This window comes from Piliocolobus tephrosceles, chromosome 11, assembly GCF_002776525.5.
Source record: "Piliocolobus tephrosceles isolate RC106 chromosome 11, ASM277652v3, whole genome shotgun sequence".
NCBI classification, from domain to species: Eukaryota; Metazoa; Chordata; class Mammalia; order Primates; family Cercopithecidae; genus Piliocolobus; species Piliocolobus tephrosceles.
Window position 1 is genome coordinate 55,863,385 of NC_045444.1, and position 23,141 is coordinate 55,886,525.

The 23,141-nt window shown below is 36.4% G+C and overlaps 1 protein-coding gene across 3 annotated transcripts in view; it reads left to right on the forward strand.

Moving 5' to 3' along the window:
• UBR3 (ubiquitin protein ligase E3 component n-recognin 3) overlaps positions 1-23,141 on the forward strand; it is a 260,446-nt gene that overhangs the window by 142,161 nt on the left and 95,144 nt on the right. For all 3 annotated transcript variants that reach the window (XM_026454174.1, XM_026454176.1, XM_026454177.1), the window contains exons 25-27: positions 6,277-6,426; positions 14,222-14,355; positions 21,028-21,138. In XM_026454174.1, the coding sequence (XP_026309959.1) occupies positions 6,277-6,426; positions 14,222-14,355; positions 21,028-21,138 (395 nt within the window). The remainder of the gene's footprint in view (positions 1-6,276; positions 6,427-14,221; positions 14,356-21,027; positions 21,139-23,141) is intronic.

Genomic DNA, 23,141 nt, shown 5'->3' on the forward strand with positions numbered 1-23,141 from the left:
AGGCTTGAATGATTCATGTGATAATAATGGATTAGAGTTAGAGACATTAGTATGAACTCATGTTTAGACAGCTCTAGATAAAGATGGAATTATATATGTATAAATATAGGCATATGCATATGCATGAGTTAGTGTACAGACATGTAGTCCCTTGTTTTGTCAGCTGAAAGGGCCTAGAAGCAAGGACATTCCAGTAGAAAGTGGGTTGGGGAGTTATATTCCACCTCCTTGTGAGGGTAAAGGCACTACATAAAATATTTGGTATTCTTCTGCTTAGGAAACTTTATCTGTGTTCCTTTGTTTATTTATTCGTTCATTTATATTAGTATGTATTCATAGATATTTCCCAGGTACATACACACCCATTGCCCAGGTCTTGCTTTCTAATACAGTCCCCTCCTCCCTTGCTGAAAAGAGGAACTAGGGTCCTTGGAGAAATGGTTGATTTTTAAGAACTGGGACATGCAGGGTGAATCTGGTGTATCTCATAGGGCCAGAAAGTAGAGGGGTACTCAAAAACAAACAGCCCCCACCCCCTCTAGTGATGATATGGGCTGGGGCTATGTCAAGGTGCACAGGAGCCAACTGAGAGATTCCAGTGGCCAAAGCTGGAACAATTTGAGCAACAAAATAAAGTATAAAGCATTATAACCCTGAGTATAAAAGAAATATCAATCAGTATGTACTAGTATAAATGAATGAATAAATAAATAAGGTCACATAGAGAAGTTTCCTATGCAGAAGAATACCAAGTATTTTATGTAGAGCCTTTACCCTCAAGGAGGTGGAATATAACTCCCCACTCCTTAAGTGTGAGCTGCATGTAATGGCTTCTTTATGTGGAAAGAGGGGAAAGAGTAATTTTACAGTAGAGAACTTGGGAAACATCTTAACAAGGTGATCAAGGTCAGCGTTAGCAGTGGTAATTCATGTTAATATTATGTACCTTGATATGATGTGATGAGAATGATGCTTCTGTGGTCTTCCTCTCTAAAATTGATAACCTTAGACTAATCATGAGAAAAACATCAGACAAATCATAATTGAGGACTATTATGCAAATACCTGGACACTACTCCTCAAAACTGTCAAGGTCATCAAAGCAAGGAAACAAAGAAAGTCTGAGAAACTGTCATGCTAAGAAGAACCTAAGGAAACGTAACAACTAAATGTAATGTGGCATCCTGGGATGGAAAAAGAACATTGGATGAAAATGAAGGAAATCTGAAAAAAATCAAACTTTAGTTAATTTGTCAATATTGTATTAATAAAAATAAATAATATATATTCATTAATTCTAACAGTCATACCATGCTAATGTGAAGTTTAAGGTGAAACTGTGTGTGGGGTACATGGGAATTCTGTGTAGTATCTTCAAAACTCTAGTATCTGCAAGTCTGAAACTATTCTAAAACGGGAAGATTATTTTTTAAAAAAGAATGCGAATACTCTCTCTATACACCAACTACAAAAAGAGGAAAGCAAGAAAGATAATAAGAATGATGACCGACTGAAGGTAATACTGTACATCCTTATCAAAAGTAATGATTTTGTGCAGTGGGAGTTTTGCAATATTGGCACTTATCTGAGGGAAGTCAGACTTCTTAGCAGAAATCAGTGAACTCTAGTAGTGTGCTTAATTTATGAATATTAGCTCACCTGCTAGGTTAGTAGCAAGTACTTCTCAGTTGTTTTTAAAAATTAAATTGTGTTAAAAATTTAAAATTTTGGATTTATGCAATAAAAATTCTCTGTGTCTGCCTCTGGGCTGCAAACCACACCTTACTCTTTGCACTTGTGTTTTGCAGTTGCTTATTCCTCTTTCAAATAAAAACGTATTTCACATGATTTTGAGGGCACCGAATACATCATCCCTATATCATTTACCCATCCTTCCATTCAGCCACAAAACCCCACAAACATGAAAGCAAAACATGAAGCCAGGAGAGTTTTGATTGTTCTATACATACTTATTTTAGTTTAATTTATAAATATAAATGTTAAGAATAAAGGCAAAGGCTATTTTGTAATTAAAGATTAATTTTATATTAAAATAGGCTCTAAGTATTTTTAACAAATATTAGAACAGAAAATTTTAGGTAACAATGTAAACTCTTGAAGTAGAACTGTGGTATTTGTGAATGTGGAGGCTTTTCACTCTGATGATGTTGAAATTAATGGTTGTAAAATAAGTAGATATTAAAGATAAAAATCATTTTGGAAAATGATTTTTTAAATTCCTTAGACTAGAAAATTTTCTGAACGGAAATACCTTTATCACTTTAAATATTAGTTTTCATGATTCATCTTGGTAAGGCAAAGTACTTCAATTCTTTTGAAAGTTTCTATATTATAATTAACATACAGTAGAATTATTAGTTAGCAATTGTTGTGTAACTAGTTGTCCCCCCAAATTTAGTGACTTAAAACAAATACCGCTAGTTAGTTTTCATGAGTCAATGAGTAGACTCAGTGGTTCTGTTGTGAACCAAACTTTTCTGGAGAAGGCTTAGCTGATCTCATCACCCACAGACCCGTGGGCTGAGTTGTGGGTCTGTGATCTGCTGATTAGTTAACAGGGGTCTGCCATGAGCTGGTGAGACAACTTATCTGTGTTCCATTTGGTCTCTCCTCCTCTGGCAAGGTAGCCCACCTGGACTTACTCTCATGGAGGTAGTGGAGTTGAGAGAGTAAGAACAAGAGAGAGAAACTATGCAAGATGGAGTTGAGAGAGAGTGAGAGCAAGAGCAAGAGCAAGAGAGACAAACTATGCAAGATCACCTGGGGCCTAGTCTTGGAAGGCATATTGTTGTTTTTGCCACATTCTCTCTCCTTTTTTTTTTTTTTGAGATGAAGTCTCACTCATTCTGTCACCCAGGCTGTAGTATGGTGGCATGATCTTGGCTCACTGCAGCCTCTGCCTCCCAAGTTCAAGCGATTCTCCTGCCTCAGCCTCCTGACTAGCTGGGATTACAGGCGTGCGTCACCACACCCAGCTAATTTTTGTATTTTTAGTAGAGATGGGGTTTCGCCATGTTGTCCAGGCTGGTCTTGAGCTCCTGGCCCGCTGGCAATCCACCTGCCTCGGCCTCCCAAAAGTGCTGGGATTATAGGTGTGAGCCACCGTGCCCATCCTCCACATTCTCTTCGTTAAAACAAGTCAAGACCAGCTGATATTCAAGGAGTGGGGAAATAAACTCTGTCTTGATGGGAGGAATTAAAATATCACATTGTCAAGAGCATGGATACAGGGAGGAGTGGAGAATTGGGGCCATCTTGTGGTCATTTGGCTAAGTGAAATAGCATTCAGAAGAATCAACTGCTTAATTCAGATAGATTCTCTTCTGTTCATGTAAAACCAAACAGATGAATTAACTATTGCTTTAGTTATCTTTTTTTGTGTTTATTGTAATAATATCAAGTATGGTAATTTAAGTAGTACTTCTGTTCTAAAAGGGCAAGTGTGAATTTTATACAGAAACCCTTTTGATTTGAATTGAATTGAAAGTGAAAGTAGAACTTAAGAATTCCAGGGTTATTTGGTAGCAAGACTATTTTCATTGTTAGTCTCTAATAACACTTGGATTTGTCATTTTTTACTATTACTCTCTCTGTTTTGCATATTTTATTCATTTAGTTTACCTAGATTGTAAATCATTGTAATCTCTTCATTGCATCAATTTGCATGACATATCATTTGGATTTTTTTTTGGTGTGGAAAATACGTGCAGATATTGATGTGTGCATTAAGTACCTTTATTATAATACTTGTTACAGAATATACCTCATTTAGAGTAGGGGTTTTTTAAAAGAAACCTTTTTATTGAAATATACTCATAATGCATGTTTCAGGACTTTAGAGCTCTTTGAGTTTTAACAAACAGTTTGTAACTGTATAACCGAATCCCGACTGAGAAACCAGCATCCAAATTGAGAAGTAAAAATTACTAGCATCCCATAAGCTCCCTTCATAGTTTCTTTCTGTCACTGCTTCTTCCAAGAGTAACCAGTGTCGTTACTCGTGACTCTGTATATTAGTTTTTCATGCTTTTGTTCTTTAACCATTTACACACAATATGTACTTTTTTGGGGCCTGACTTCTTTCAGAATAGGTTCTTTATTTTCTCATATCTCACGGATAAGTGAGAAACAATAATCACATTTAAATACAGCATTTAATTTGGACACAGATCCTTTTTAAATCTTACTAAAAATGTCAAAATTTGGTACTGGAATGATCGAGTCAACCGTATATTACCAATAACATTTTAATTCAACATAGGCTATAAAAAGCTGTGACTTTTCCTCCTCTTTTCAGAAATAAACCGTGATCTTAGTTTCTTGAAGAAAAAAAGGGACATTGGTGTCTGTAATTTTTAAAGTCAGACTTCAAATAAAAAGTACTCTCCGTAAAAATGAGTTCACCTATTTTATTTTCATGCCATTGGTACTGTATCACCATTGAAGATTGTCATTGAAGTTTGTTTTAAAAACTAGAAAAGATGACTTAGCAAAATCTTGGATAGTGTGTGTTGGCATCAGGGTTTCCTGGAGGTTTTCAAGTCGATTGTACCAAGACTTATTAAAAAAAAAAAAAAAAGATCTTTGTGTATGAGGTAGGGTTAATGAAATTGTATTTCTTTGGCATTTAACACGAGACCGAGTTATTTCACTGTACTTTGTCAGGTATCTCTGTGTTCTCCTTTGCACTTAAGAACAGACACATTTCTTTTTTTCTGTATGGTTTTCTCTTCTCTTTTCTCCCTAAAACCCGAAGTAATCTCATATCAACTCTTTTCTTTTTCTTTTCTTTTCTTCTTCCTTTTCTTCCTTTCCTTTCCTTCCCTTTCCCTTTCCTTCCTTTTTTTTTTCTGAGACATAGTTTCACTCTCGTTGCCCAGGCTGGAGTGCAGTGGTGTGATCTCAGCTAACTGCAGCCTCCGCCTCCTAGGTTCAAGTGATTCTCCTGCCTTAGCCTTCCAAGTAGCCAGGATTACAGGTGCCCGCCACCACGCCTGGCTAATTTTTTGTATTTTTAGTAGAGATGGGGTTTCACCATGTTGGTCAGGCTTGGTCTCAAACTCCTGACCTCAGGTGATCCGCCCGCCTCAGCCTCCCAAAGTGCTGGGATTATAGGCATGAGCTACGGTGCCTGGCCTTATATCAATTCTTAATGGCCTCTGGTACTTTTTTCTTTTGAAATCTTCTTTTCATTTTGACCTACTAATGTATTTTCATAGACATTGTGCTTTTTGGTTTGATTCTATTCAGGCACTGTTTTTGTTTTTGTTTTTTGCTAATTTCTTTGGTGGCATCTTTTTATTTCCGTTAATACTAGGCATTACCCAAAGTTCTATTTTAGGTTACTGTCCCTTTTCCTCTCAGTCATTCTTCATAAATATCAGAGGTATGTATAGCTGCATGAATTCTTATTTTAAAATACCTGAACTTGACATTTTTCTTTTCTTATTTCTGACATATGTTTTTACATATTTACTTAGATGTGCCTCCATCTTTTAAACATTTCATAAAGCAACTTCTGCTTCCCAGTTCTTCCCAGTCTCTTCCACCCATTTCTTTGTCACCAGTGGCAGCATCACTTATCTTCATGAATATAAGTGTCTTTATCTGTAAATAATTATTAGCTCAATATTTTATTTTTTGCTATTAATAACATTATATCACCAGAGGATTATTGCTATCTTCAATGAGTTCTGCTTTATTCTTATATAATATGGTCATATCTTTATGATTTCTCTACATAAAAAAATATATTGATAGCTACTATTTCTGAGATACAATCATTAGAATTGAGAGTGAGAAAGAAATAGTTTTTTTCTCTTTTATATTCTAGTAAATACTACCATATTTTCCCAAGAGCTATCATGTTGTTGTGAATATCCCCTTAGGTGCCTCAAGGAAGATTAAAACGAACGTCTCCCTTCTTTCTGTAACATGTTGTTTTAAAATATTTATCTTTTGATACAAATATCTTTGCCTCTGTGTTTTCTGTATCTATTTTATATTTGAATGATACAACATTAGAAGTATATTTAACCATATTTTAGTTTAAATCTTTCATTATTAAAGTCTTTGCATTATTTTATCTGTCTAAATATTTTATTTGAGTAAGGTAATTTTTTCCAGAGTGTTATTACTATATACTTTATTGGTATTGAAGCTAAAAATTGTTTGAACTTGATTTTTCCCTCACACTTTCATTGAAGAGAGATTTTCTTCCTAAGGAATTAAAGAGATGTAACTTTTTTCCCTCAGATTCTCCTGAGAATGATATACCTATGGAGATCACCACGGCAGAACCACAGGTTTCCGAGGCAGTATATGACTGTGTTATTTGTGGACAGAGTGGCCCCTCCTCTGAAGACCGACCTACTGGATTAGTTGTACTGTTACAAGCATCCTCAGGTAAAGTCAAAGTAATTTTTTCATGGGAACATTTTAGAGCCGAAGTATATACAACAGATTCATAAATACCCGTATTAAATGAAAATGATATCTTTGTTTACTTATAACTAGGCAAGGGTCAGTTTAGATCCTTCATAGCAAGGATCGATTTAGATCCGAATAACAAAGATTCTTTATCTGGTTATATCTTACTTTCCTGGACATGAGTGTTAGAAGAAACTCTTTTTTTTTTTTTCTTTTGAGACGGAGTCTCGCTCTGCTGCCCAGGCTGGAGTGCAATGGCCGGATCTCAGCTCACTGCAAGCCCTGCCTCCTGGGTTTAGGCCATTCTCCTGCCTCAGCCTCCCGAGTAGCTGGGACTACAGGCGCCTGCCACGTCGCCCGGCTAGTTTTTTGTATTTTTTAGTAGAGACGGGGTTTCACCGTGTTAGCCAGGATGGTCTCGATCTCCTGACCTCGTGATCCGCCCATCTCGGCCTCCCAAAGTGCTAGGATTACAGGCTTGAGCCACCGCGCCCGGCCAGAAGAAACTCTTAACAAAGATCTTGCTATATGGTTACACAATTTTTTTCTTTAAATGCTAGGTGTCCAATAACTGCATTCAGCTTTCTTGGTAATTATAATTGTTCTGGCCGGGTGTGGTTCCTCACATCTATAATCCCAGCACTTTGGGAGGCTGAAGTGGGCAGATCACCTGAGGTCAGGAGTTCAATACTAGCCTGGCCAACATGGCGAAACCCCGTCTCTACTAAAAAAATATAAAATATTGGCGGGTGTGGTGGCAGGTACCTGTAATCCAAACTACTCGGGAGGCTGAGGCAGGAGAATTGTTGGAACCTGGGAGGTGGAGGTTGCAGTGAGCTGAGATTGTACCACTGCACTCCAGCCTGGGTGACAGAGTGAGACTCTTGTCTCCAAAAAAAAAAAAAAAATTTTTTTTTCTAAGATCTGGAAAACTCCTTAGCCCATAAATATTGTTAGTTTTTAATTACACAAGGCATATTTAGACAGCTCTGCCTTTATTTGTTCAGTCTGTGAAATGGTATGTTTACCAGTCTGTAGTTTTAAACTATGTAATTTTACTATAAATTATAAACATATAATTTTAAAAGTTTGAAGGATTCATCTGAATGGTGTCCATTGTCTTCTGTAATAAAGTATTTTTGAGGGTAGTGATAATTCTTACACAATCTAGTTGCGATGAATTTAATCCTTTTCCAACAGGAGTATGTGTAAAATAAAGAGAAAATAAAATTCTTACATATTTCTCCAGAGGATATTTTCCTAGGTTGTTAACTCTCTGAATTTGTATGGTAAAGTGGAAAGAGTTAGATATTATAAACTCCCCTGAATTCAAATATGGTATTGCTTTACTTACTGTGGCCAAATATCTTATTTTCTTGACTTTAGAAGATTTTTGTGTTGGTTAAGTAATGTAATATAAGCAAAAAGAATCCAATATGGTGCCTAGTAATTTCGTTTATTCTGTTACTCTTCTTGCCTAAAATGAATTGATTTGGGAAACCCTGATTTAGTGGGACATTGAAGTAGAGCTGTCAAAATCAGAAATGCTTACTGAAAGGGAAATGTATGGAAGTATTAACTACTTTTACAGCTTCTTTTCCTTTCTACTACTCTTAGGAAAGCAGTTTATTAGATTATTGCCAATTGACTTTCAACTTTTTGACTAAATACTATATAGATATCAACTTAATGATTTGTTTTATTTATTAATTTATTTCATAGATATTTATTGAGCACCTAGGTGCCAGGCACTGTTCTAGTAAGAAACAAAACAAAATCCCTGCTCCAGGGATTTTTGTTTTAAGCTTTTATTTGTTCATTATTTTATATTTTTAAGTTTATTTGGTCTGTTAGTTTTTAAAGTCTCTTTTAAACAGTTGTATACGTTAGCTAGACAAATATATATTAGACAATTCCACTATACTGTAGCTGCCTTATCCCTTAGAGATAGAAGGAAAAAAAAATAAGAAACTAATATTGCCAGGACACAGTGGTTCACACCTGTAATTCCAGCACTTTGGGAAGCCAAGGCTGGAGGATTGCTTGAGTCTAGGAGTTCAAGACCAGCCTGGGCAACACAGTAAGACCCTGTCTCTACAAAAAGTAAAATTAAACCGGTGTGGTGACGTGCACCTGTGGTCCCAGCTACTCAGGAGGCCAAGGTGGGAGGATTGCCTGAGACCAAGAGGTCGAGGCTGCAGTGAGCTGAGATTGCACCATTGCACTCTAGCCTGGGTGATGGAGTAAGACCCTATCTTAAAAAAAATTAAAAAAAAAAAAAAAAAGAAACTGACATTAAAGAATATTAAATCTCAGGAATGATTGTAGTATACCAGGTGAATTGTGTAGCTGTTTCCTTCTTTACCATCTGAGCCTTATCCACCCACTGATACTTTCTCCCTTTTTTCTCTGGGCTTATTTATTTTGATTCATTTCTTCTCTTTTCTTTTTAGATTTCAATATGGAAAATTTTTAACAGTATGCTAAAGAGATGTGCAAAGTGAACCCACATGTTCCCATTTATCTTCAACAGTGATTAATTTCTGGCTAATCTTATTTCATTTGTTCCCTCCTTATTAGCATTATTTCGAAGCAGATTTCAGACATTGTATAATTTCATCTGTAAAAATTTCAGTGTTTCTGTTAAAAAGAAAGGTCTTGTTTTTTAAACATAACCACAGTCAGTCCTAAATACATTCTCCAATATCATCAAACATCCAGTCAGTGTTTAAAATTTCCCCATTGTCTCTATTTATTTATTTATTTTGCTTAATTTATTTATAGTTGTAGTGTTCCTTTGTGGTCTTTTAATTAATAGATCCACTCTCCCTCTATCTTTACCCCCTCCTCCCATCATTTTACTTTTTTAAAGAAATTGGATCACTGAAAACCAATTTGGATTTTTCTGAATGTTGCTGTGGTGTTTAACATATTCCTCTGTTCCCTCTGTTTTCTCTCTGTGAGATTAGTAGCAAATGATGATTACTGCCTAAATCCATCAGGTGATCAGAGATTACAAATCTCGTTCATGTTTTTTTTTGGTTGTCGTTTATTAGCTGACATATACTTCCATAAAAGAAATTTTACTTCGTCACCTTTTTTTTTGTTACTCTGAGATACAGATTGCGCAGGAAAGGCAGGGTAGACACAGTATTCTTTCCTTTTATTTACAGGTGCTCAAAATATTGAGATAGTGAGGTTTAAAAATCATTTTCTAAAGATAATTAGTACTTTTAGGTATCATTGATGAACTCTGTTTTTAATCATTATGAACTCTGTTCATAACTCTGTAGTTACTTTCTTGTTGATGCTCATGTTCTTCCATCTTTGTTCACTGAGAGCTTATTTGAATTGTCTCCTGAGTTCTTTTGACACAAGCCTAGAGTAGCCTTGGGTCTTTCTACATTTTTTTGGTGTGGCTAGTTACAATAAATTTATCTTATACATTTCCTGCCCTGCTCAAAGAAGCATTAGTTTCTTTTTAGTGGGAAATGGTATTTAGAGACAAAAGTCTGGATTCTAGGTGTGCTTATTGTTCTGGATCTTTTTAGTGTTCACTGATACTTTATTGCCATGTTCTTCAAACCATGTATTAAAAGTCTCGTGCTTTTATCTCTTTATTTTTATATTTGATTTGTGCTAAATTATAGACTTTTGATTAGAAACCCTTCATAACACTGCTCAAATTAAGGGCCTCTAAGTACATTTATCTACATGGAAATATATTAATTTATGTGCTGTCTCACTATTGCTCAGAATGACTGTTGTAAGCATTACTGATCTGGGGAGCTTCAGTTCTCCATAGGAGAAGAATACAATATTATATAGTCTTTTCCTTTTACTAAACCCTACATTCTTTGCAAAGATTCAGAAAGTCTAAAGTTGCAAAGATTCAGAAAGTGCAAAGTTAGTCGTGATAGCACTTCAAAAATATGTATAATAAAAAGAAAGCAAATCTGGATAGAACCGCATATCTAGATTTGTAAACCAAATAATAATGTTCTTGTTTGTGGAAGAGTGTAGGCATTGAGATAAAAACATAAAGGGAAGGGGGATGGAGCAGTTTTTGTATACTTCTGAAATAAAGTAGATATTTAAATTTGATTGTTACAAAGTGAAGATGTTAATTCTAATCCCCAAGGTAAACACTATAAAAAAAAGTTACACACACACACACACACACACACACACAAAAGAAAAGAGAAGGGAATCAAAATTTTATACCAGAAAAGTCAATTAATTACAAAAGAAGGCAGTAATCAATTAAAGAAGAAATAGAAAATAGCAAAATGGATTAATTAATTTTTTTTGAAGTTAGTAATTACTTAAAATATAAATGCATTAAACTGCTCAGGTAAGAGGCAGAGGTTGACAGAATGAATTTTTAAAAATGTGATGCTGTAAGAGATTCACTTTAGATCCAGAGACACAATAAGTTGAAAGTGAAAGGATGGGAAGAGATTCCATGCAAATAGTAACCAAAAGAGAGCTGGGGTGGTTATACTATGAGACAAAATAAACTGTAAGTTAAGAATTGTTACAAGAGACAAAGAAGGATATTATATATTGATAAACAGCCAATCCATCATGAAGATACTATAAACATATATGCTCCAAACAACAGAGCCCCCAATGTATGAAGCAAAAATGGACAGAACTGAAGGGAGAAATAGATACTTCTAAAATAATAGTTGGAGACTTTAATTGATAGAACAACTAGACAGAAGATCAGAAAGGAAACTGAATACTTGAGCAACACTATAAAACAACTAGACCTAACAGACTTACATAGAACACTCCACCCAAGAACAGTGGAAAAGATATTTTTCTCAATGGTATATGGAACATTATCCTAGGTAGACCATATGTTAGGCCACAAAACAAGCCTCAATAACATTTTAAAAGATTGAAATTATTCAAAAAATTGTCTGTGGTCATAATGGAATGAAACTAGCTATGAATAACAAAAGGAAACCTGGGAAATTCACAAGTATGTGGAAGTTAAACAACATACTCTTTATTTTATTTTTTTTTTGAGATGGACTCTCGCTCTGTTACCCAGGCTGGAGTGCAATGGCATGGTCTCGGCTCACTGCAAGCTCTGCCTCCCGGGTTCACACCATTCTTCTGTCTCAGCCTCCCCAGTAGCTGGGACTACAGGCGCCTGCCACCATGCCTGGCTAATTTTTTGTATTTTTAGTAGAGATGGTGTTTCACCGTGTTAGCCAGGATGATCTCGATCTCCTGACTTTGTGTTCCGGCCGCCTTGACCTCCCAAAGTGCTGGGATTACAGGCATGAGCCACCGCACCCAACCTAAAACAACATACTCTTAAACAACCAATGGGCCAAAGAAGAAATTACAAATGAAATTAGAAAACACTTTGAAGTGAAGGAAAATGAAAATACAACATACCCAAACCTTTAGAATGCAGTGAAAATGGAGAAATTTACAGCTGTAAATGCATACATTAAAAAAGATTCAAATAACTAAAATTGGAAATGAAATTGTTGACTTTACTACAGACCTCATGGAAATAAAAAGGATTATAGGAGAATACTATGACCAATTTATGCCAAAAAATTATATGACATGGATTAAATAAATGATTTCCTAGAAATATACAAACTACCAAATGGACCCAAGAAGTAATAAAAAATTTGAACATATTTATAACACATAAAAAGATTGATTCAGTAATTTAAAAAAATCTGACAATGAAAAGCACAGGACCAGATGGCTTCGCTGGTGAATTATATCAGTCATTTAAAGAATTAACACCAGTGCTTCTCAAACTTGTCCAAAAAATAAAGAGGAGTGAACACTTCCTAACTCATTCTATGAGGCTAGATTTGATACCAAAGCCAGATAAAGATAACACAGGAATACAGTAGACCAGTATCCCTTACGAATATACATGCAAAAATTCTCAACAAAATTCTAGCAAATTGAATGCAGCAGCATATTAAGAGGATTATGCATCATGGTAATTATGTTTAGCTGGTAGCATCTATCAGCTTTTGTCTGTTATTTCTGTTGCTGTTATAAATCCCTCCAAAACTTAGGGCCCACAGTGATACACCTAATATTATTCCCTTTTTAAAGAGCAGCTCTTCTGATGCACACATCATGGTATTTTATCTGTAAATACTTTAGAATATAACTCCTAAGAACAAGGATACTCTTTTTAAAAATTTTCTTATATATATTTTGAGACAGAGTCCCTTTCTGTTGCTCAGGCTGGAGTGCAGTGGTGCGATCTCGGCTCACTGCAACCCCAGCCTCCCAGGCTCAAGCAATTCTCATGCCTCTGCCTCTCAAGTAGCTGGGATCACAGGCATGCACCACCATACCCAGCTAAATTTTGTATTTTTATTAGAGATGGGGTTTTGTCATGTTGGCCAGGCTGGTCTTGAACTCCTGGCCTCAAGTGATCTGTCCACCTTGGCCTCCCAAAGTGCTGGGTTTACAGGCATGAGCCACCACACGCAGCCCAAGGATATTCTTTTACATAATTATGGTACCATTATCATTCCTAAGAAATGTAACATTAGTAACATCAAATATTGTTTATATTCAGATTCTCTCAGTTGTCCCTGCAATGTTTTTTGTATTTCTTATTTACTTGAGAAATAAAAATTGTATGTATTTATGGGGTACATAAATGTGATATGATATTTTGATATGTATACATTGTGGAATGATTAAGTCAAGCTAATTAACATATATGCCACTTTACCATTAATCAGGCTGATTAACTTATACACATACCCACTTACATTTTTTTTATGGTCAGAGTCAGTAATATTTTTATAGCAGATATTTCTTGATTCACAATCGAATAAAAGATCACGTATTGTTTTTCATTGTCATTTCTTGTTATTCTCCTGTAATTTAGAACAGTTTCTCTAGCCCCTTTTTAAAGTTTCAGAGTCCAGGTTGGTTGTTCCATAGAATATCTCAGAATCTGGATTTGTGTGATTATTCCCTTGTTACTAGATTGAAGTTAAACAGTTTTGTCAAGGGTATTATACAGGTGATGTTCCTTCGAATAGCATTACATCAGGAGGTCCACTGTGTCAATTTGTCCTATTATTGGTGGTGCCAATTAAGTTTGATCACTTAGGTAAGGTAGTAGGTAATCTATAGGATGATACATTAAGACTCTACTCACCCTTTTAGTCTTTTATTTCATTTTCCTTGCCTGGGTCAGTGAACGTATTGTATTATCTATTACTATTATTATTCTTTTTAATACTCAACTTTTCTCAAATTTTACCAGTCAGAACTCCAGGTCCTTATAAATCTGCTCCCTCAGTGTTTGAACACTTACTTGCTCTTTTTAATCACACATCCTTCTGGGGTCACCTTGCACTTTTCCCCAACCCTGGACTCAGCTGTTTCTCCATGGATCTCTTCTTCCTTTTAGTGAGAAGTAGTATATTTAGAAATAAAGTTTGTGAATACTAGAGAATTATATCATCTAGATTTTTTCAGTGGACAGATTTAGGAACCCATCAATCCATCCATCCATCCATTTTGAGTTTATAATCATAGTTCAGTGTTATTTTTTAAAGTAAATATTGGCATATTTGAAGCTTTATTTAGCCTGTAGAAGAAAACTAGAATACCACTTTTTTGAGGAGTCTTTAAAAATTTCTAATAGTGAAAAAATTTGAGTTGCTTGTGGTAAATAACTCAGCTTTTCTTGGAGTTATAGATCTATGGCATTGATTATTTTTGATTAATGAGCTTTTATCTGTTAATGTAGTTTTGGGGCAGTGCCGTGACAATGTTGAGCCAAAAAAGTTGCCAGTCACTGAAGAGGAACAGATTTACCCTTGGGATACCTGTGCAGCCGTTCATGATGTGAGGCTTTCATTATTACAGCGTTATTTTAAGGATGTAAGTACTCTTTATAAAATAGTACTTTTGTCTGCCAAGTTGATGGTTGGTTATTTCCCTCCAGAATTTTATATGTCTTTTACCAAAATGGCATTCTCATGTTAAATTTGAAAGTTTATTAGAAAAAAATTAATATGTGGATAGAAAGAAATGGAAATCTGTTAATAAACATTTCAGGTAATAAATGTGATACCTTTGTTTTAAATGTTGTTTATTGTGTGATACATACATTCAATTAAGTGGAATGATGAGTACAGCAGGTCCTTAAATAATGATGTTTCTTTCAACATTGTTTTGTTATAATGTTGATGAGAAAAAAAAATTCCCTACCGGGGCCAATGTCAGTGTGGAATTTGTGTGTTCTCTCTATGTCTTTATGGGTTTTGTCTGGGTATTCCAGTTCTTCCTACCTCCCAAAGATGTGCTGCACATTAGGTTAATTGGCATGTCTAAATTGTCCTGGTGTGAGTGAGTATGGGTGTGGATGTGAGTGTGTCCTGCCATGGGATGGTATCCTGCCCAGGGTCAGTTCCTACCTTGTGCTCTGAGCTGCGGGATTAGGCTCCAGCCACCTATGACTGTGAACTAGAATGTTGGAAAATGAATGAAATAATGAAAACATGTATATTTTTTTAATTTATAAATTTACAAAGTGTATGATAAAGTAAAAATTTATAAAGCACATGATAATTATACAACTGCATAATAATGATGTGGTATGAAAGGGCTCAGTGAACCTGCATATTTGTTATTGTTTTTAAATTGCATGGTAATAGGAAGTACTCTTTAACAATTTTCACTTTGCAAACACTTATTCCTTAATTTAACCCATCACCACTACTGCTCACAGTACTCATTGTTTTGTTAAAAACTGGGTAAATTGTTATCTTGTTTCTGTTAACCTTTCTCAAATGTATGCATACTCTGCATAAGTGTTTCATATTAGAAATGTTTTGGGTCTTTAGAAGTTATGATGATGTTTTTGTAATCAGAAATACACTGTAGGAATTTAACTCTTGTTTATATCAGTTAGCTTATGGTTAAATTAGTTTTGTTCCACATAATTTGCTTAAAGTCACAGTTTCCAAGAACCTGTTGATAATATTAAGTGAGGACTTAATGTATTAACTCTTTGGAAACTTTTATTGTGGTGGGAATATTGTATGAAGATTTTTGCCTCCCTCTTTTACTTTCATTTAAAGATATGTAATAAAATTTCATTCTGATACTTTTTAAAATGTAAAGTAAGGATGGATTTGATTCATATCTGCTATGACTTCTTATAAACTTGGTAGTTTTTTTCTGTGTTTTGCATTTAGGGACTCTGGAACTCATAAGTATCTGAAGGCTTTCAAGATAAACTTTAGTAGCAGCAGCATTGTTAACGTCTTTTTAAAATTTCTGTATTCCTTTTGATGTTTCCTGAGTGGATTATCAAATGGGGTTTCCTTTCTCCTATTGTAGCTTTTTAAATCTACTGTGTCTTGAATTAAATAAAGATAAGATATAAGCTTAAAATATAAAGTAAAACATTTTTAGTTAGCTATATGAGATGATTATATGGATAGATTTCCAAATAGAACTTCTTTCTTGCCCATAAATCCAGTGAAGTGGAAGAAATTAGTAAGATAAGTGGAAGACAGAATACATAATCAGAATAAATAATAACTGACCTAGTGATGATAAGAGCCAGAGTAGAGTCTGGTTCCTTAATATGCTAGACTGACAAGAAGGTTTCTGGTGGCTTCTACAGGAGCCGATGGACCAACAGGGAGGTATTGTGTAGATCAGAAAGAATCCTAGACCAGAAAAACTGGGGTTTGGTCCTGATTCTGCCATTTCTGAGCAATGTGAGCTTGGCCAAATCCCTTAAGTGGCCTGAGACCCAATTTCCTCATCTGTAAAATAGGGCTGATAATGATCTTTCATGCAGTAATCACCAGGTTAGAGTTCACTCTGCATATAGGTCACTCTGCATATAATACAGGTAAATGTAAAGTGATGTTTTAAATATTCAAGCTATCCCATTTAGGAAGGCTGGGTTAGGCCTGTTAGGCAGTTTGGGTTAGGTAATAAGGGTCATGCATCCATATATTTTCAGAGACTTTAAAATGAAATTATGGTTGTTTTGTAGCAATATGTGTATGTGCATGTGTATAAATACATGTATGTGCACACACACACACATTTTCACACTTTGTTCTTTATTGCTTTGGACTTTTTTTTTTTTTTGAGATGGAGTCTCACTCTGACTCCAGGCTGGAGTGCAGTGGTGTGATCTCAGCTCACTGCAACCTCCCCCTCCCAGGGCCCGTGTTCAAATGATTCCCCTGCCTCAGCCTTCTGAGTAGCTGGGACTACAGGTGCCCACCACCACACCCGGCTAATTTTTTATATTTTTAGTAGAGATGGGGTATCACCATGTTGGCCAGTATGGTCTTGATCTCTTGACCTTGTGATCCGCCCGCTTTGGCCTCCCAAAGTGTTGGGATTACAGGCATGAGCCACTGCACCTGGCTTGCTTTGGATTTTTTTTTACAGGATACATATATTACTTTATTAATCAGAGACCAATAAATATTTTATTTTCAAGGAAAATTGGGAAATGATGCTAAGTTCTGCTTTTGCAGAAATTTACTGCCACCTTATTTAGACTTTTATTTTCTTGTCATAATGACACAGGATTCTTTTGGTGCCACTTCACTAGGTGGCACCTCTGCCTGGGCTTCGCTAGGTCCCACTGGGCTCACTCTACCCAGGCTGGCTGGCGGGCCATGCTAAGCTCGCTCCCTAGTCTGGATCCCTCAACCATTGCAGCTCTAAACTCTGCCTGTGGTGGGGCTAGGTGTGCTGCAAGCAGCTTCTGTGGCTGGGTGCCAGCATTCAAGTGACAGGGATGCAGTGGCACCCAAAAACTCAGAGACATCAGCAACCGCAGAGCCCCAAGGGAGTGTCACAGCTTCTGCTTGGGGAGTGCCGAGGTCTGGGCCCCCAGAAAGGTTGCAGCTCTTCACACCCATAGTCCAGTGAATGGGAGCGTGTCACAACTCTTTTCATTCCCGTTACCCACAGTTCTGTGAGCCGGCCAGGAGTGTCTTACAGCCCTTTTCGCTCCTGCTATTTGGTGGGTAGGTTCTTGTCCCACAACCAAGAAGAATGAAGTACATGGACACCAGAGAGTGAGCAAGGCAGAGAAGAATTTTATCAAGTGACAGGAAAGATCTCAACAACAAGAGAGGGGGCCTGAAAACACGTAGCTGCCTGTGTGACTGAGTCTGTGGTTTTTATGGTCTCAGAATGGGGGAGTGCGTGCTGAATGGTCCATGTGTGGACCTGACAAAAGCAGCACTATTTGATTGGCTAAAAGGCTTCCAGGAAGTTCTCACTCCAGTCATGAACTCTACCTGAAACTGCAGCTGGTTTTCAGGCTTTAAATTGTCTGTGGTTTGAAGGTTGGGTTTCACCAGGGACCTGGCCCTGTCTAACTAGGAATTTGTCTGTCTCCTGCCACTATCAATAATCCTGGTTTTAATTTTTATCATTTTTAATTACTTTAGAGTAAACAGGTAAAGATGAATCCCAACACCAAATAGAAAACTTAAAAAAAAATTCAATCAAAATAAACCTAGACCTAAGAGCATAGTAATTTTGAGGAAAGAGATTATCTAATAAATGGGAGCAAAAAAGGAGGGTATCTCTTTTTTGCAGCCAGATTAATTATTCATTTCTAGAAAAAAATATTTTTTATAAAAAGTCTCCAAGCTGAAATCTGAGTTAGGTTATACTCTGTTGTGTTTCCGTTAGTGATTGTGAGATTTGTATTCCTACATCATTACTTTTGTATGCTTTTATAAGACCTGTTTTATGTATATATGGCATATTCCCTAGACTACATACCTCTGAAGGTCCAGAGCTGTGCCTCATGTTGATTCAGAGGCTAGCACATGCTATGTGTGTTGTAGATGCTTACTGGGTTTCATCCTGAGTTACTCTAAACATAAGAGTACCAGAGTGGTAGCTGGACCAGAGTGTATAGAGCAGAAGCATGACCCTCAGTGGGCACGGATATTGATTATAGGATTAAACTGCAGATTCTACTGTCTTCAGATGAAATGCATGCATTTTACAGAATTGACATGTAGAATATTAGTTATGTAAAACAGTGCATTCACTGTAGAAACTGGAAGTGTAACACGTGGGAAATATGACACAACAGAGAGAAGGAACCTGACCTTTGGAGTTAGACAGACTTGGATTTGAACTGATAACTTAGTGATCTTACTAAAGTTATCATTCCTCTCTTGTAAAAAGGGGTAACTCCAGCTACTGTATTAGGTTTTAGTAATTATTGAGGTTGTGACATGTCAGTGTTAGGCACTTAGCAGAGTGGTGGATACTTGAGGTCTCCCTAAAATACTAGTCTCACATTATTAAATGTTATCCTGCATTTTTTGACTGTCAAACTCAAACATCTAAAAGTTGTATAGACAAATAATTCATTGTTTCCAGTTTTAAAAGCTAACCATTTTTATTAAAAATACAGATTAATTGCCTTTTTGTAGTATAGTGCCAAATAGAGCAGTTGGTTTATTAACTGACTACCAATCATTCTAAATGATCTAACACCAAAATCTGCTTCTATTTCAAGCAGCTCCAAAATGTAAAACAAGGATGAGCAGGGCTCCTGTTGTTTTCCTCATTTGTAACAGAAGCCTGCTAACCAGCTGTATTTGATTTATGCTGCTTCACATCTTTAAATTGGCTGGGAAGTCATTTTGTACTATGTAATACACAGTACTTTCAACTTTAGATACTCATGAAGAGTCTTGATTTAATACTGGAACTTTATCATTTAAAGATCATTGGTCATCTTACATTATAAAAATAAAATCTAAAGATTGACTCAGTTTTTTAGCATGTAAGTACATGCTTGTTTGATGGCTCTCAAATCTTTCATCATATGCTGCCACTCCTGTTAGATCTTGTGCTTTCACATTGCTCTGGCCTGCCCATCTATTTACTGTAGATTGTAGAAAATGAATTCAAGTTTAGACCCAAATGCTATTTGACAGAGGCCAATTGATGAAAATTCTAAGGAAGAGATTTTAGGAGAAAAAGTCTTCAGCCTATTTATAAGTTTAGAGGGAGGAGTTAGCAATGAAAGAGAAGTTGAAGATGTAAAAGAGAAAGGGAAGATGAAAGAAAGAAACCTTTAAAACAAATCTGGAGCCAGGCATGATGGCTCATGCCTATAATCCCAGTACTTTGGGAGGCCGAGGTGGGTGGCTCACTCCCTGAGGTGAGACCAGCCTGATCAACATGGAGAAACCCCATCTCTACTAAAAATACAAAATTAGCCAGGCATGGTGGCGCATGCCTGTAATCCCAGCTACTCGGGAGGCTGAGGCAGGAGAATTACTTGAATCCGGGAGGCGGAGGTTGTGGTGAGCCAAGATTGCGCCATTGCACTCCAGCCGGGGCAACAAGAGTGAAACTCAAATCTCAAAAAAAAAAAAAACCTCAAAAAACAAAAACACAAATTTGGAAAGGATATATAGTTTGCTTATATAGTCTGGGTCCCTTCTTTATTGTATATTATATTAAGACCTTGTAAATATTAAGGCATGTTTTTGGGTTATTCTTGTGACTAGATTTATACTTTATAAAGATGTATGGAGGGTACATCATTGAGAGAACAAATTGGAGTTAAAGAGACGAGTTAAGAAACTGTTTAAGAACCCCTTCTCCCAGTCTGTGGGATATAGACTTGAATATTATGTAGTGGAAAAGAAGAGGAAAGACCAAAATCACGAGTTATTTAGGACACAGAATCCATATGATTTGGGAACTGATACTGTGATATGAAGGTAAGAGTGTGATATAGAATGACTCTTGGCTTTCTGAGTGGTGACTAAATAGATTGTGGAGTTATTGAACCAAGAGGAAGGAAATGATTCATGGAGAAGCTAACAATTTACATTTTTGGCACATTGATTTTATATTTTCTGTGGGACATTAAACTGGAGATTTCTGAGTGGCATGAGTACTTGTATCTAACAGTCAGGCAAGAGATCTAAGCTTGCGGGGTAGTCGGAATTACTGCTTAAATCACTAGGAAAAATAGTTTAATGAGAAGAGAGTAGCACTGAGAATAGAACCTTGAGGAGTAGAGGAATAGACATTGAAGGAGTAGTGAAGAAAAAAAGATCCTTAGAAGGAAGGCTGAGAAAAGCAGTTAAAGAGGCAGGAACAAAACCAAGAGAGAGTAGCATTAAACCAGAGGAAAGTAGGCGTTTCAAGAAGTAAGTTGTTAATGTCAGAAATCAGAGAGAGATTAAGTACCATACTTAATCTCAGCAACAGTATAGTTCATACTGAACTATAGTGTAATATTGAGAGCATATATTTTATGGAGCGGACAAAGGCTAATTCATAATATTTATTCTCTTTCATTATGAGTATAGAAGTTTGGGAGCTGCAACTTCATGGTATTCCAATTTTAAAGATAGTGTCTTAAGACTATCTAGTCAGGCATTAATTGATACCACAAAAATAGAAACTTCACATTAATATAAAAATAGAAAATTATGCAGAGGTTTGTGTGGACATATTAATATTTAAATATGTTTATACTTTAAAATTAATTGTATTTGTCTTCTTTTTATTTTGAAGAGTTCATGTCTCTTGGCAGTATCAATTGGCTGGGAAGGAGGTGTTTATGTACAAACCTGTGGTCACACATTACATATAGATTGTCATAAATCTTACATGGAATCATTACGGGTAAGTTGCAAAAATTTTTTAAAGTTGTATGTATCTTTCCAGGTAGTAAATGTTTTTATAGTATATATCCCAATTCCAGCTCATCTTTTTAGGTGGTTTTGATCATCGTATAAACTATCCAGTCTCACTTTAACACAGACCTGTTCAACTTCAAGGATTTTATTTTTAAATTTCATTTTAGCAGCTGGCTGAATGCAGTGGCTCATGCCTGTAATCCCAGCACTTTGGGAGGCCGAGGTGGGCAGATCACTTGAGGTCAGGAGTTTGAGACCAGCCTGGCCAACGTGGCCACCTGGCCATCCTGGCAAAACCTTGTCTCTACTAAAAATACAAAAATTAGCTGGGCATGGTGGTGTGCACTTGTAATCCCAGCTACTCGGGAGGCTGAGGCAGGAGAATCACTTGACTCTGTGAGGCAGAGGTTGCAGTGAGCGGAGATTGCACCACTGCCCTCCAGTCTGGGCAACAGAGCAAGGCTCCATCTCAAAAAAAAAAAAAAAATTTTTTTTTTCACTTCAGCAACTGACTTCCATGGCTGCACTTTAGACTTTGCTACTCTCTCTGAAATATTAGGCTTTAATATCCTACCATATCATCTTATGATTATCACATAAGTTCTCTTGTCTTCACTCTCATTATTGTGATTTGCCTCTGACATGGAGATCTATAGTCCTTTAACCCTTTGAATTTTTTCCTAGTGTATTAGCTCTTGCTACCCTCTCTTTCTTGTGCTATACCCATTCTGTTCTTGTGAATCTCATTTAATCAGCCTCCTTTGACTTTAGACCCAGTCAGCTATCCCAGCTAGAAAAGTCATAAAACTAAGTGAATGGTTATTATCACAAACTTGTGGCTTCCTATAACAGTGGCTTAGACTAGAGTTACGGGCTGTAAATACTACCTATTAATTCATTTACCTGTCTTTGATCAGTTCCTTCTCCTGTTTTCCTCAGCAGCTGTTCCAAACCTTTGCCTCCCCAAGATTCATTTCCTCTTAACAGATTCTGTCTCTTCCTTTGTCATGAAGAAAACAGTGTCTGTTGTCATATTCTCTTAGATTCCTGTCTTGCTTTTCTATTCCCTGATAAATGAGTCCAACATCCCAACCAGTCTTTTCTTTGCTACTCTTTGAGGTAGTACTAAAGCCCTTCTTCTGTTCAGGAATAACTTTTCTGCCTGAGCTCTGGTAGACCTTTCTCCCCAACACCTCAGGGGCCTTGATTCATCAGTAGGTAACCTCTTTTTCTTCTGTATTTTCAGTTTTTCTGCCTCTTCTGCCCCTTCTCAGCTCATCAGGAGCTGAGTTCAAACCTCTCCCATTCAGAATCCTTCCCTGGACGTTACATTTTCTTATTTTCCTATAGCTGAAGACTTCTCTTTCTCCGTCAGTGTAACTTTATTTTATTTATTTATTTATTTTTGAGATGGGGTTCTCACTCTGTTTCCCAGGATGGAGTGCAGTGGCTAGATCATAGCTCACTGAAGCCTCACACTCCTGAGTACAAGCAGTGCAACTTCTTAAAAGCAACTTCTTAAATACAGGTCTACTGTATTCCCATATTCCTAACTCAGAAGCAGTAGATATCTCTTTTTTCCTTCCTGTTCTTCACAAAATTCTATTGATTCTGCCTTCTAAACCTCACTTGACTATATTTTACCTTCATTAATCCCACTGCTACTTTTTTGTGTATGCCTTCCTCGCTCATCTTGATTATAGGAATTGCTTTCTTATTGATTTCCTTACTCCAGGTGTAATTTATTTACTACATTGAGCTTTCTAAAATTTAAATCGACAATATGTGGTGTTGGCTTAAAATCTCTTGCTGTCTTCCTCCTGATAGGATAAAGTTCACTATTCCCTGAATGGCATTCAGGTACTCCAGGATCTGGACTTGCCTATTGCTTTAGTGTTGTCTTCCATCAATTCAACATTAATAAGCTAATTACTAGTTCCTTAAGCACATTATGCATTTTTCATATCCCTGTATTCAACTATTCTTTCA